The sequence below is a fragment of the Protomyctophum parallelum genome, assembly GCF_964188405.1.
Source record: "Protomyctophum parallelum genome assembly, chromosome: 19".
NCBI classification, from domain to species: domain Eukaryota; kingdom Metazoa; phylum Chordata; class Actinopteri; order Myctophiformes; family Myctophidae; genus Protomyctophum; species Protomyctophum parallelum.
The window spans coordinates 36,191,711-36,203,757 of record NC_139717.1 but is presented as its reverse complement, the minus strand read 5'-3'; the positions used below and the strand labels follow the sequence as shown (position 1 = coordinate 36,203,757).

The window sequence follows — 12,047 nt, the reverse complement described above, 5'->3', positions numbered from 1 at the left end:
TTCTGAAGAAGCTATGTTTCTATGTCAGTCGTTCTTCGATTTTTCAAAAATAGCAGACCTACAAGATCTGCTATTTTTCAATAGCTAAATTACAACATAATGTTTAAAACACCAAAAGGGGTTTCCGCCCAAAATGGGATAATATAGTCGCACGTACTGTACACACACATCTTAGTAAAGGAGATGGAGTGTACTAGGATTGTGCCCTAAACCCAAACAACGCCACCTCTCCTGTACTCAGGGCCTGAGTAAAGAGCTGAAGGAGGTGAGCGGGGAGGTGAGTCAGTGCAGAGAGCTGCTGGGCGGCAGCGTGGGCCGGCTGTGTGGGGGAGAGGAGCAAGGCCTGATGGAGGACACCCTAGACGGCCTGCAGGAGCGCCTCGGTCTGCTGGACTCCACCCTGGACCAGCACTGTGACAACATGAGGGACCGGCTGCAAGAGCACTCTACCCTCCAGGTGTGTGTGTGTGTGAGTGTGTGTGTGTGTGACTGTGTGTGTGTGGGTGTGTAGGTGCGTGTGCGTGTGCGTGCGTGTGTGCATGTGTGGTGCTCAGGGATTTTTTTTCTTCGATACAGTATGCAGGAAATGCGATAAGAACTGTGGTTTTCAAAGTGGGGTCCAGGTGGGACGGGTTCCAAAAGACCCCCTAAAGTTCTGCAACTCTGAACCAAACGTTCCATTTATACCACTGAGATAGAATGTTCACTGGAGTTCTTTGAAGCCATCTGTAAACGCCTCTTCATATGAATGTGTTTATAAACCTTCTGTTGTCCTTCTCCTAGAATGAGTTGAGGATGCTGTTCACAGCTCTGAGTGATAGTAAACACCTGCTGCTACAGAGGATGGCTGGAACAGTGGACAGACCTGCCGCCAAGCAGATAGAAGTAAGATATACCGTTATACCATGGCTATCATCAATACAACCTACTGTATATCAGATTGTGTGATGTGATTTGAGCTACCCGTTTTATGAATAGCAATACAGTATTCACAATATATATTAAGATATATAGCAAAGTGCCAGTGAATTCAGAGCAAACCTTTTCACTTAATGTTTCTTTCATTTGTAGACATTGTCAGAGGTGGAGGACAGTCTGAGGGAGTTTGAACAGAGAGTGACTGAGCTAAAGACGAGATCTGAGGGTTTAAAGTCTGACCAGGTCTCCAACCAGGAACTCCTCAAACTACAGGTAATTAAAGTGCAATGCCATGATATATCTGAAATATGTCATTATATATATAATATTTCACTAAACATTTGTATTGTTTTGACAATGCTACTGGAAACCTGGAAAACATACTCATTAACTAAAATGTTTTTTGATAAAAAGAACCAAGTGTAATGCACCATACCACCTTTTTCATTTGTGATACTGTTCCAGTCCAGAGCTAACACACGGATTGTAACGTGTATTAACCATTTAAACTGTGTGTGCACGCACGTGTAGGATGCATACGAGGAGCTGGTGTTGATGGTGGGTTCCAGACGTAGCAGTTTGAACCACAGCCTGACTCTGAAGGCGCAGTACGAAGCTGCCCTTCATGACCTCACTGACTTGGTGGACACCGCCCAGGACAAGATGGCCGCTGACCAGAAGATGACCGTGGCTTCTGTCATTGAAGTCCAGTTGTTGCTGGACAAGCACAAAGTAAGTGGGGGAATTAATATAAAATATTTGATAGAAATCGTAGGATTTGAGGTGTTCTAATCAGGTATAACTAGCACATATATGTCAGTGGTTGGTGATGGTTTCCCTACTATGCAATTACATCTCTCCATCGAGAGATAATCGTTTAGCAGTACAGGAACTGCATGGTCACTCAATTCTCCACACTAACTCCTCCTCGTCCTCTTTCCTAGGAGTTCTTCCAGGGTCTGGAGTGCCATATGATCCTAACGCAGACGTTCTACAGAAAGGTGTCTGGGCTGGTGGTGCAGAGAGAGAGCCAGGCACTGGAGGAGACCATGGTGTTGGCCCACAACATCCTCAAACAGGCCCACAGGAGAGGAGTAGAGCTGGAGGGCATTCTGGAGGTAGGTGGGAGTGTTTAAAAGATGGACAACGGGCACAAACGTGTGTAAATCTTGAATTCATAACCCCAAAGGGCAGACAAATTATAATTACCGTACACATAAATGTAGCTAATAGTTGACGGAGTTGGTTGTTGCTTGCTGGATTATAGATAAAGCATCACACTGATGCAGTGTCCAGTTATTCAAGGACTAACCCAGTCATTCCCCTTCCCTCATGGCTTCCAGTCGTGGAGCAGGCTGATGGAGGACTACCAGGCTTTGTGTAGGCAGTTGGAGGCTGTGGAGTGCAGCATCCCTACTGTAGGCCTGGTGGAGGAGACGGAGGAGCGACTCAATGACAGGATGCACCTCTACCAGGTACTATACACATGCACACGTACTGTAATCGGATGTAATCACATGTGTGCTCATGAACACATTAATTCATGAATGCATCATGGTATACGTGTACAGTTAAGTCCAAATAAGTAAGCCGATGCAGTGTATAGGGGCAGCGGTGGCCGAACGGTTTGCGGAGCGGTCTTGATATCGGAAGGTTGCTAGTTCGTATCCCCGGACCGGCACGTTAAAATTACCACCGCTGAAGTGCCCTTGAACAAGGCATTGAACCTCTACCATGAAATGTTCTATGAGCAGGGCCTGGCTGTAAACAAGTTCTTAAACTAAGTAACTTTCTTTCTTTCTTTCTTTATTACACAAAGTAACATTTATATTTCTTTTAAAGCACCTCAGCACCGATTCTTCCTTAACTGCTTTATACATCATGTTTGAAAATGTAATTGTTTTTCACAAAGGGGCCCATAGGCCTTGAGAGTCAGAATATATTAGAAAATATGAATTAAATTCACTCATCACTCATTCCTGCCTTCCATCTCCCCAGCGTCTGAAGGCCAGCCTGACGGAGCATCAGCCCCAGCTGTACCAGGTGCTGGAGGAAGGGAAGAGGCTGCTACTGTCGGTGTGCTGCTCAGACCTGGAGAACCAGCTGACCCAGCTGGGAGAGCACTGGCTGTCGTCCACCACCAAGGTCAACAAGGAGCTGCACCGCCTGGACTCCACCCTCAAACACTGGACCAGGTCAGTCGCATGGGCTTTATGTAACCTCTGTCTGATTGCCAGTCAGTGACACTCGTACAGTATATCTGCCTGTCGGTCACAGTACTTTTCTGGCTGTCAAGACTGTCAAGAGTAATCGTTGTTCTGGTCTCAACCGCAGGTACCAGAGGGAGTCAGCAGAGCTAAGCCAGTGGTTACGGTCAGCTCTGGACCGGCTTGAGTTCTGGACTACCCAGTCTGTAACGGTACCCCAGGAACTGGAGACTGTCAGAGACCACCTCTACGCCTTCCTGGTCAGTTATCAGCTAGCATGTGCAGAATATATATTCCCTGTGTCATCTAACATCAGATTAGATTTTGAATACATCAATTAAATTATTTTATTGTGGCATCTTCAAAGTCATGCAACGTGTCCCTCGACTAGAATAATGACATCACACACTTTGTTTCAGTGTAAATCAGATATAAGCATCTCACTTTGCTGAAGTGTCACGAAACACTGAAATATCTCAACATACATGTGTTTTCCTGTGCTTTCTCTGACAGGAGTTTTCCAAGGAGGTGGACGCCAAGTCTTCCCTGCGCTCCTCTGTTCTTAGCACAGGCAACCAGCTTATGCGGCTCAAAAGAGTGGATACGGCTGGTCTGAGGTCAGCCCTGGCCCAGGTGGACACACAGTGGGCCGAGCTGCTCACTCGCATCCCTGTGGTGCAGGAGAAACTACACCAGGTCTGGGAACAGCGCCTAACTCAAGAGTTGGCTTTTTATTTGGATGGGGGAGTGTATTATTTGCAGACAGAATGAAATGAAATTGAAATGCTAATGGTAATTTGTCAACCACGTTTAGGGGAAGCGTTACCATCCCATAGTTTATGGTGAATATTTGACTGTTCTCATGCTGACTCTCCTTCTCCTCTCCTCTCTCAGTTGCAAATGGAGAAGCTGGCATCACTTCATGCCATCACGGAGCTCATGAGCTGGATCTCTCTCATGGAGAACATCATAGAAGAAGACCAGAACAGGATCATGGGAGCAGTAGGCTCCGAGGCGGTCCAAGACTTCCTACAGAAGTATAAGGTATGTACAATTGAATCTATTCTCCCTAAGCAACACACTGTGTACAGTAGCTTCCAGGACTTTCATCTACTTTCTGGCCAAGCTTTAAAAACCCAAGTGACCTCAGTACCTCAATATTTAGTTTTCAGTCCCTCATCTGACTGACATCAAATTGTCTACGTTTCCCCAGGGCTTCCGTATCGACCTAACGTGTAAGCAGTTGACTGTGGACTTTGTCAACCAGTCGGTGCTACAGATCAGCAGTCAGGATGTGGAGGGTAAACGTAGTGACAAGACTGACTTCGCCGAGAGGCTGGGAGCGATGAACAGGCGGTGGCAGATACTGCAAGGACTCATCACTGAAAAGGTAATATTCTTGAGTTAGCGTCCATCATCTTGGAGAAATGCTTTGTGTTTTTCTGTGATCTGTCTTTTATGCATGGGTGACCAACACATTTTTACATGGGGGGGATTTAGAAGTGTATCTTAACTCCGCCTTGTGATCTGGTTGAATTACAGATTTTGGAAAAGTTTTTAAGGTTTCTGAGTAATTCAGGATTTGTGTGCGTAATGTGTGGTGAATCTTTGTGGTTTTGTTTTGTGTTTTTTGTAGATTCGACTTTTAGAAGGACTACTAGAAGGTTGGTTGGAGCATGAGAACGGAGTCCAGGCCCTGAAAGCCTGGCTCAGCCTGCAGGAAGAGAAACTGAAGAAGAGACACAGGATAGAGGATGTGGCCTCTGTGCAGAATGCACTCAAAGACTGTCAGGTACAGTAGAGCAGAGACACAGCGTCACCACTGATGTGTGGCACACACCTACGTACTGTAACTGTTTCTCTGATGTAACTTCTACTGACTGTCCACAGGAGTTAGAGGAGCTGGTGAAGGAGAAGGAGAAGGATCTCGAGAAAGCTGAGGAACGTGGAAGTGCGCTCATCCAGAACAAGAAAGGAGAGGCCTGCTCTGTGGTCAGACAGACGCTCAAAGGACTGAACCAGGCCTGGGCCAACCTGAATCACATGGTGATCATGCAACTCATCATTTTACAGTACATCTGTCATTGATGCTGCTGATCTCATTGCAACTAATGACGATACTAGTATACTACTACGATATAATCATAAATAATAATAATAGCACATTTTATATTACTTATAGTTATGTACGTTACACCCTTTGTCTTTCCTCCACTTCAGATCAGTCAGATGAAGGTGAGTCTGCGGTCGGTGTTGGAACAGTGGACCTTGTACCGGCGAGCGGCCGAGGAAATCAACGGTTACCTGATGGAGGGGAGGTACTCTGTGTCCCGACTGCACCTCCTCAACGGCTCCCTGGAGGCTGTCCAGCAGCAGGTGGAGAGCCTGGAGGTGAGGAGCACAAGAGTCACTCTCCTTTCTGCGTACAGTATGGGGAAATCCTTTCACTCGTTGTTTGTAGCTGCATCATTTTCTTCTCTGACTTGCTGGTAGTCAGTCTGATAAATGCTATGCACAATTTGACAGAATAGTTTTTATAAATGTAATATAATTTGAAGCACAGAAGTCAGCGAGTAATTAATTAATTATAGAAGGGTGGGAGTTTATACGTTTCACTTCATCTCACTCCTTTTTGGATATGCTTACAAGTTACAGTAGATGTCTTCCTTTGTCTTTTTTCTTTATTTTAATCAGATATTTATTGTAATTGTTTTTCTTTGTGATTTCGAAAATACAAAGAATTTATTGGCATATTCGAAATAAACATGACTAAACTAGACCAAATACTTCCGGATGTAATTAATCGTCTGTCTTGTCAAGAAGATGCCAACATAGAAAGGTGTTATAACTGTATAATGGTATAACGGCTAACCTACTTGCTGTGTATTAGAACCTGCAGGAAGAGATGGATAAACAGGAGAGCAGTCTGAAGAAGTTTGGCTCCGTTACACACCAGCTGCTCAGCGAGTGCCATCCTTCAGTGGCAGAAACACTCAACAGCGCACTCCAGGATGTCAACGTCAGGTAGACACAACAAGAAGACAAACATGACATCTGTTTGTGTTAGTTGTAAATGTTTTTAGTTTTTCTTCTTTTTTTTAAATAATTTTTCATGTTACACAATCACAGAACAGTTTTCTAACCAATTTGTCCACATTTACTTAAGTACTATACTTTACTTAAGTACAATTTTGAGGTACCGGTAAATGTACTTAGTATTACCAATTGCCAGTACTTTTACTTTTACTTGTGTCACCTCTGCTATTTTCAAAATATTTTTTATACATTTGAAACTTTGAAATGAGACATTCTGCACAATGAGTACTTTTAATTTTGGTACTTTTGTACATTTACTCAAGTAAATTTTGAATTCCAGACTTTCACTTGTAACTTGAGTATTTCTATATTGCAGTATTGATACTTTTACTTAAGTGAAACATTTGTGTACTGTTCCCACCGCTGCCTCAGGTGGAATGAGCTTCTGGAGCAGATCTCAGAGCAGCTAAGGAGCAGTAAGACGGTGCTGGGGCTGTGGCAGCGCTACAGAGCGCTGCACGGACACTGTGTGACGGCAGTGCTGAGGCAGGACGAGAGGGCCGACCGCCTGCTCAAGAGCGCCACCAACAGGGACATCACGGAAGAGGAAAGCCACGCCTGGATACAGGACTGCGACGTGAGTATACAGCTGCAGGCAACACGGAGCAGTTGAGTTGAACTGTAAAATCACCAAACTGGACATGAATTATTATCTCTTATGGCATTTAGTTTGGCTAAGTCATAGAGTTGTTTAGTACTACAACAGTGTTTTCTTCCCTATGCACTTGCTAATGTTATTTCAACTCTTTAGTTACCAAATCTACAGTTAGTCTATTGTACAGTAGGATCAGTTAAAAAAACCATGGAATTTCTTGAAAAATGCAGCGCCTCTCTCTCTCATGTGGTCTCTAAGGACATCTGAATATGCTCGGAAACAGCTTGTCAACCCATTTTAAGGATTCTTACAAAGCCTTTATCCCCTCTGCAAATTGCATGCTGTCAGCTTGGGCTGCTTGAATGCAAATCAAGCTGAACGTAACAAAGGGCTTTTCAGAATGAGACTCATAAAAGGGAACTTCAGGGCCCAGTTTATACCACATGCAGGATGAAGCCGGGCTTGCAGTGGACAATGAGGGCAGCCTATAGACACTAGGGACTATACACACTTGTAGTCTTGTACTGCGTGTCCTCATGTATTTGATTCCTTACTGTCTGTAATATGCTTGCATGGCATTTTGTACTATTAAACTCTGTATCTATACCTTTGCATGAAGCGTGAAGATAAATTAAGGTAGTGTGCGCCAGTAGATGGCCGGATAGTGCAGTCCATGTAATCGTAACATCCCGAGTTCTATTCCATGTGTTGCATGTTCTTCATGCCCCTATCCTATCCTATCCTATCCTCTCCTATCCTATACAGTATATACACTAGGGGTGCATACATTGGTTAGACATACTGTACCAACAGTCCTACAGTCATTAGTCAGACAAACCTGTGCTGCGGGTTAAAAATCACCCATACTGCAGGTTAAAAATCACCCATGAATCCATGCTGGTTAAAACGAATCCATGCTGCGGGTTAAAAGTCGCACGTGGCTTCCTGTGAGGTTAGGGCTAGGTTATGGTTTGGGTAGTGTGTCTGACTAATGGTGTGTCTGACAGTTTTTCAGTTTTTTTCTACTATATTATCTAGTCCCCTTTTCTATTATCCTATATATTTTTGCTCAATCTTACCCTATCCACTTTTCTACTATAAGATCATATCCAGTTTTCTAAATTGATTGATGGATTTCCCTTGGTTATTCTGCATGGAACTATCGGACAAATTCATACAGTAAGGTGACATACATAAGGCTGTATTTGAACAATAGTTTTCCATTGTAAACCTATTTTATAATCTTCTGATTGCAGGAGTGTCTTGAAGGCCAGGCATCGGGGCAGCAGTCCCTGCAGCAGTTACAGGCGCTGGGAGAACATCTGAAGAGCCAGGTCGACGCCTCCTCTATGGCCGCCCTCCAGTCAGACCACCTGTCACTCACACATCGCCTGGCAGCGCTGGAGCACGCTCTGCACAGGCAACGGGAAGTACTGCAGGTAGGCATGGGATGACATACTGTACAGGTACATACTGTACATACTGTACAGGGGCTTTCACACACCAACATTCACACGCACAGATGCACAAACTCGCTCCGTTCCAAGATGAGGCAATCAGCGATTTCATTTGACAAATCTCTGACAACATATCGGTCAAAACATTGTTAGTCTGGGATTCTCCAAAATTGGGATCAGCATCAGACCCAAAACATTTCCATTGTTTGGGCTCTAATTCCAACATCTCAAATAACAAAGATTAAGATATGTTTCAGTGTCTTATATTCAATCATTGTCCCTTTGTTTTGTCTAGTCTGGAGCTCAGGACTGTGGGGGTTTCACAGAGCAGCTGGATAAACTGAGTCGTTGTGCAGGGGAGGCAGAGGAGGCGTTGAAGGAGTCTGACTCTGTCAGCTCACCAGAGCTCATCAATGTTCAGAACCGCATGGAGAAACTCAAGGTACATTAACGTTGCTGTCTTGACCCTTGTCCCACAGTTCTCTCTGTGCGTTTGACTTTTCATCAACGCTTAATTCAATTCCCAACGCAGGGAAGCTGGAAGTACCCTCACTAAAAACGCCGGGACAACGCTCCACACGTCCCAAACTCAAATGTATAGTCTCATAATATAGATATTCCACTGTTACTTTCTTAGCTTACGCATGTTTCATGATAAATGCTTTTTTGTGATGTATTCCCATGCTTTTTGTTCTTGCTTAATGTAAATCGCTCTGGATTAAGAGCGTCTGCTAAATGCCTAAATTGTAAATTGTAAATGAAAGAACGCGTGACGTGACTGCGGTTCCCCAGGGAGTCTATCCTTTTTTCCACTACCAACTCTCGTTGTAGAAGATAGCCGATCTACAAGCTCACACTGCGTTGTGCCATTGTAGATCTGTTATTTTGTTTGCCTATTTTCGCCGAATGTTTGCCTATTATGAAATGCCCAAAATAGGGATGCTATTCATGTGGTTAATGCTCATTTAGCCTCTAAAAACGATTTTCGGCGAGAGCTTGAGGTGTGTGTGCAAATCCGATGTAGGAGTTGTCTTTAGGCCAGGTGCTTGAAAAGCGCCTGGACTACATTTCCTAGTACCTCTACTAACGACCGTAAAGACCGCAGTGGCCGATTCTTCATGATTGGCTGCCTCTAAGCCAATGGGACACTTACCCATAAAACCCATAGTCTGAACGGGATAAAAACCCATACTCTGAAGTCTGAACGCACCTGGCAGTTATCTCTGCGTCATTCTTGTTTTATAATGTACTAATCCATTTTGTGTGACACGGTGTTGTCAGGTTCACCTGTTGAAGCTGAGCAGCCTGTCCCCGGACTTGGAGCGTCTCAATGAGCTGGCGTACAGACTGCCTCTCAGCGACAGAGACATCAAGAGCCTGCAGGGTCTCAACAGGTCCTGGGCCAAGCATTCTGCTCACCTCACAGAGAGGTTCAGGTACATGAGCTCCTCATACTCTGCTGAGTGCTGTGGCACCATACTGAATGAGTACGTGACTAGAATTAGGTTGCATTTCAAATAACGAAAGTCACATGTCAAGAGCACAACCTTACCACCGAAAATATAGGCCTACTTAATAAATGGGTGATTGAAGTGAGTTTTGGTGGGATTATGATCCGTCAGTTAAAGACTTATTTCATAACTTTGTTATAGAAGCTTTTATACAGCATGTTCTATCAGTGGAGGACCACATGCACTACTATAGGTAATCTGAGCTCAATTAACAATGTCAGGAAATGTCTGACCAGATAGCGGGGAGCTTGTTTAACCCTCATATTGTGTTATGTTCCTGTGCGTTATCTCCGTATCGCTGCATATCTCCAGTAAGCTGCAGGCGGTGCTGCTGCAGCAGCAGAGCTTCCTGCAGAAGTGCGAGGCCTGGATGGACTTCCTGTCCCAGACGGAGCAGAAGCTGGCTGCCGAGATCTCTGGCAACTATCACAGTCTTCTGGACCAACAGAGAGACCATGAGGTGCAGTACGGGCCTGTGTGTGTGTGTACGTGCGTGTGCGTGTGAGTGTGAGTGTGCGCGTGCGTGCGTACGTGCGTGCGTGGTATACATAATACTTATTTGCATGTACGTATGTGTATTTGTTCGATTTGGCATTCATGAATCTGTGTGTGTGCAGTTGTTCCAGGCAGAGATGTTCAGCAGGCAGCAGATTCTGTACTCCATCATCAGCGATGGACACCACATGCTGGACCAGGGACAAGTGGATGACAGGTATGACCGCTTACACTGCTGGTCTCGCAGTAGAAGAATGTGTCTCAATGACAGCTCTGTGTGTGTGTGTGTGTGTGAGTGTGTGTGTGTGTGTTTAACAATATATTGAGACATTGAGAGTGTGAATGCCTTCTGAATCTGATTCGTTGCTGATGTTTCAGCGTCTACAACTCCTTCTCAGTTGTCGGTATATACAGTATAACGACAGACACATGAATGAATCCCCGAACCTGACTTTATACTGCCATATTTCTCATGGCTTCAGAGACGACTTCAGCCTGAAGCTGGCCTTGCTGAGTAACCAGTGGCAGTGCGTGGTGAGGAGGTCTCAGCAGCGCAGGGGCATCATCGACAGCCTGGTCCGCATGTGGCAGAGGTACAAGGAGATGGCGGACAAGCTGCGGCGGTGGCTGCAGGAGGTGACGCGTGACCCGGACGTACATCAGCCGGGGGAGCCGGTGGCTCTGCAGCAGGCCAGGACCATGTTGGATCAGATCCAGGTACAGATTAACCCATTCTGACCTGAGATCAGATTCATACGAGGTTTCCACTGGACACACACTGGTCTGATGAACCCATTCTGACCTGAGATCAGATTCTAAAAATGTCAGTCGTTTTTTTAGATTTTTCAAAAATAGCAGACCTACAAGCTCATATCGCGCCACTCGGTGGCGCGATATGAGCTTGTAGATCTGCTATTTTTCAATAGCTAAAGCATAACATGATGCTGACACCAAAATGGGTGCCCGGTCAGAATGGGTGAAGACATCTCCACAGAGCAGCTTTGTGAAGGCTCTCTCTCTCTCTCTCTCTCTGCATGATGTGATACTCCCACACGTTTATCTCAAACAAACTCTCTCGCTGATAATAGTTTTTCCAGGGTTGTGCGGTTGGGCACCACTGTGCTATTTTCATTCAGCAGGAATCGGCTGCATTACTAATCCGATTTATTGGCTTACAACGGTTACTTACGGTCATTTGTACGAGACATTAAACCCATTAACATTATACGTATCACAATCCCTAAACTCCTGCCGCAAAGAACGCTCCTCTCGAGTAAATGTCAACCCCTACTTAGCCGCCATTGAAATTACCGTAGCAATATTCTAAAATCCTAATCCACTCCCCTGCTGCACAAACCCTCATCCCCTCCCCAACCCTAGACTCCCTTAGGTGAGCGCTTTCCCCTGCTGTGCCCCAACTCCCTGTCTCTTCTCATGCAGCTGAGGGAGCGTGTGCTCCAGAGGCAACAGGGAGGCTACATCCTGGCGGTGGAGGCCGGCCGGAGCCTGCTGTTGACGGCCGACTCCAGGGCGGAGTCTGCGCTGCAGACCGAGCTGATGGACATGCAAGAGAGGTGGAGACATGCACACCACCGCCTGGACCAGCAGAGGAGGGAGCTACACGGCCTGCTTAAGGTCAGCTTAAAACAAGCTAAAACAAGTAATCATTGGAACATACGTACATACAAATATAAAATCATCCTTGATAGATGGTATTATATTCATCCACTTTGTACATAGTTGGGGAACTATTAACACATTGTCTGCT

At 45.3% G+C, this 12,047-nt stretch overlaps 1 protein-coding gene across 1 annotated transcript in view; it reads left to right on the top strand.

Moving 5' to 3' along the window:
- Nucleotides 1–12,047, top strand: part of syne1a (spectrin repeat containing, nuclear envelope 1a) — a gene marked incomplete at its 5' end in the record, with an annotated part of 181,085 nt that overhangs the window by 139,856 nt on the left and 29,182 nt on the right. The window contains 23 exons of the mRNA XM_083790017.1: nucleotides 242–457; nucleotides 784–885; nucleotides 1,072–1,191; nucleotides 1,450–1,650; nucleotides 1,863–2,036; nucleotides 2,262–2,393; nucleotides 2,917–3,113; nucleotides 3,253–3,385; nucleotides 3,639–3,821; nucleotides 4,020–4,169; nucleotides 4,339–4,515; nucleotides 4,762–4,917; nucleotides 5,016–5,171; nucleotides 5,346–5,516; nucleotides 6,016–6,149; nucleotides 6,594–6,798; nucleotides 8,073–8,255; nucleotides 8,569–8,715; nucleotides 9,555–9,709; nucleotides 10,097–10,244; nucleotides 10,402–10,496; nucleotides 10,762–10,996; nucleotides 11,720–11,914. Coding sequence (XP_083646143.1) covers nucleotides 242–457; nucleotides 784–885; nucleotides 1,072–1,191; nucleotides 1,450–1,650; nucleotides 1,863–2,036; nucleotides 2,262–2,393; nucleotides 2,917–3,113; nucleotides 3,253–3,385; nucleotides 3,639–3,821; nucleotides 4,020–4,169; nucleotides 4,339–4,515; nucleotides 4,762–4,917; nucleotides 5,016–5,171; nucleotides 5,346–5,516; nucleotides 6,016–6,149; nucleotides 6,594–6,798; nucleotides 8,073–8,255; nucleotides 8,569–8,715; nucleotides 9,555–9,709; nucleotides 10,097–10,244; nucleotides 10,402–10,496; nucleotides 10,762–10,996; nucleotides 11,720–11,914 — 3,765 coding nt within the window. The remainder of the gene's footprint in view (nucleotides 1–241; nucleotides 458–783; nucleotides 886–1,071; nucleotides 1,192–1,449; nucleotides 1,651–1,862; nucleotides 2,037–2,261; nucleotides 2,394–2,916; nucleotides 3,114–3,252; nucleotides 3,386–3,638; nucleotides 3,822–4,019; nucleotides 4,170–4,338; nucleotides 4,516–4,761; nucleotides 4,918–5,015; nucleotides 5,172–5,345; nucleotides 5,517–6,015; nucleotides 6,150–6,593; nucleotides 6,799–8,072; nucleotides 8,256–8,568; nucleotides 8,716–9,554; nucleotides 9,710–10,096; nucleotides 10,245–10,401; nucleotides 10,497–10,761; nucleotides 10,997–11,719; nucleotides 11,915–12,047) is intronic.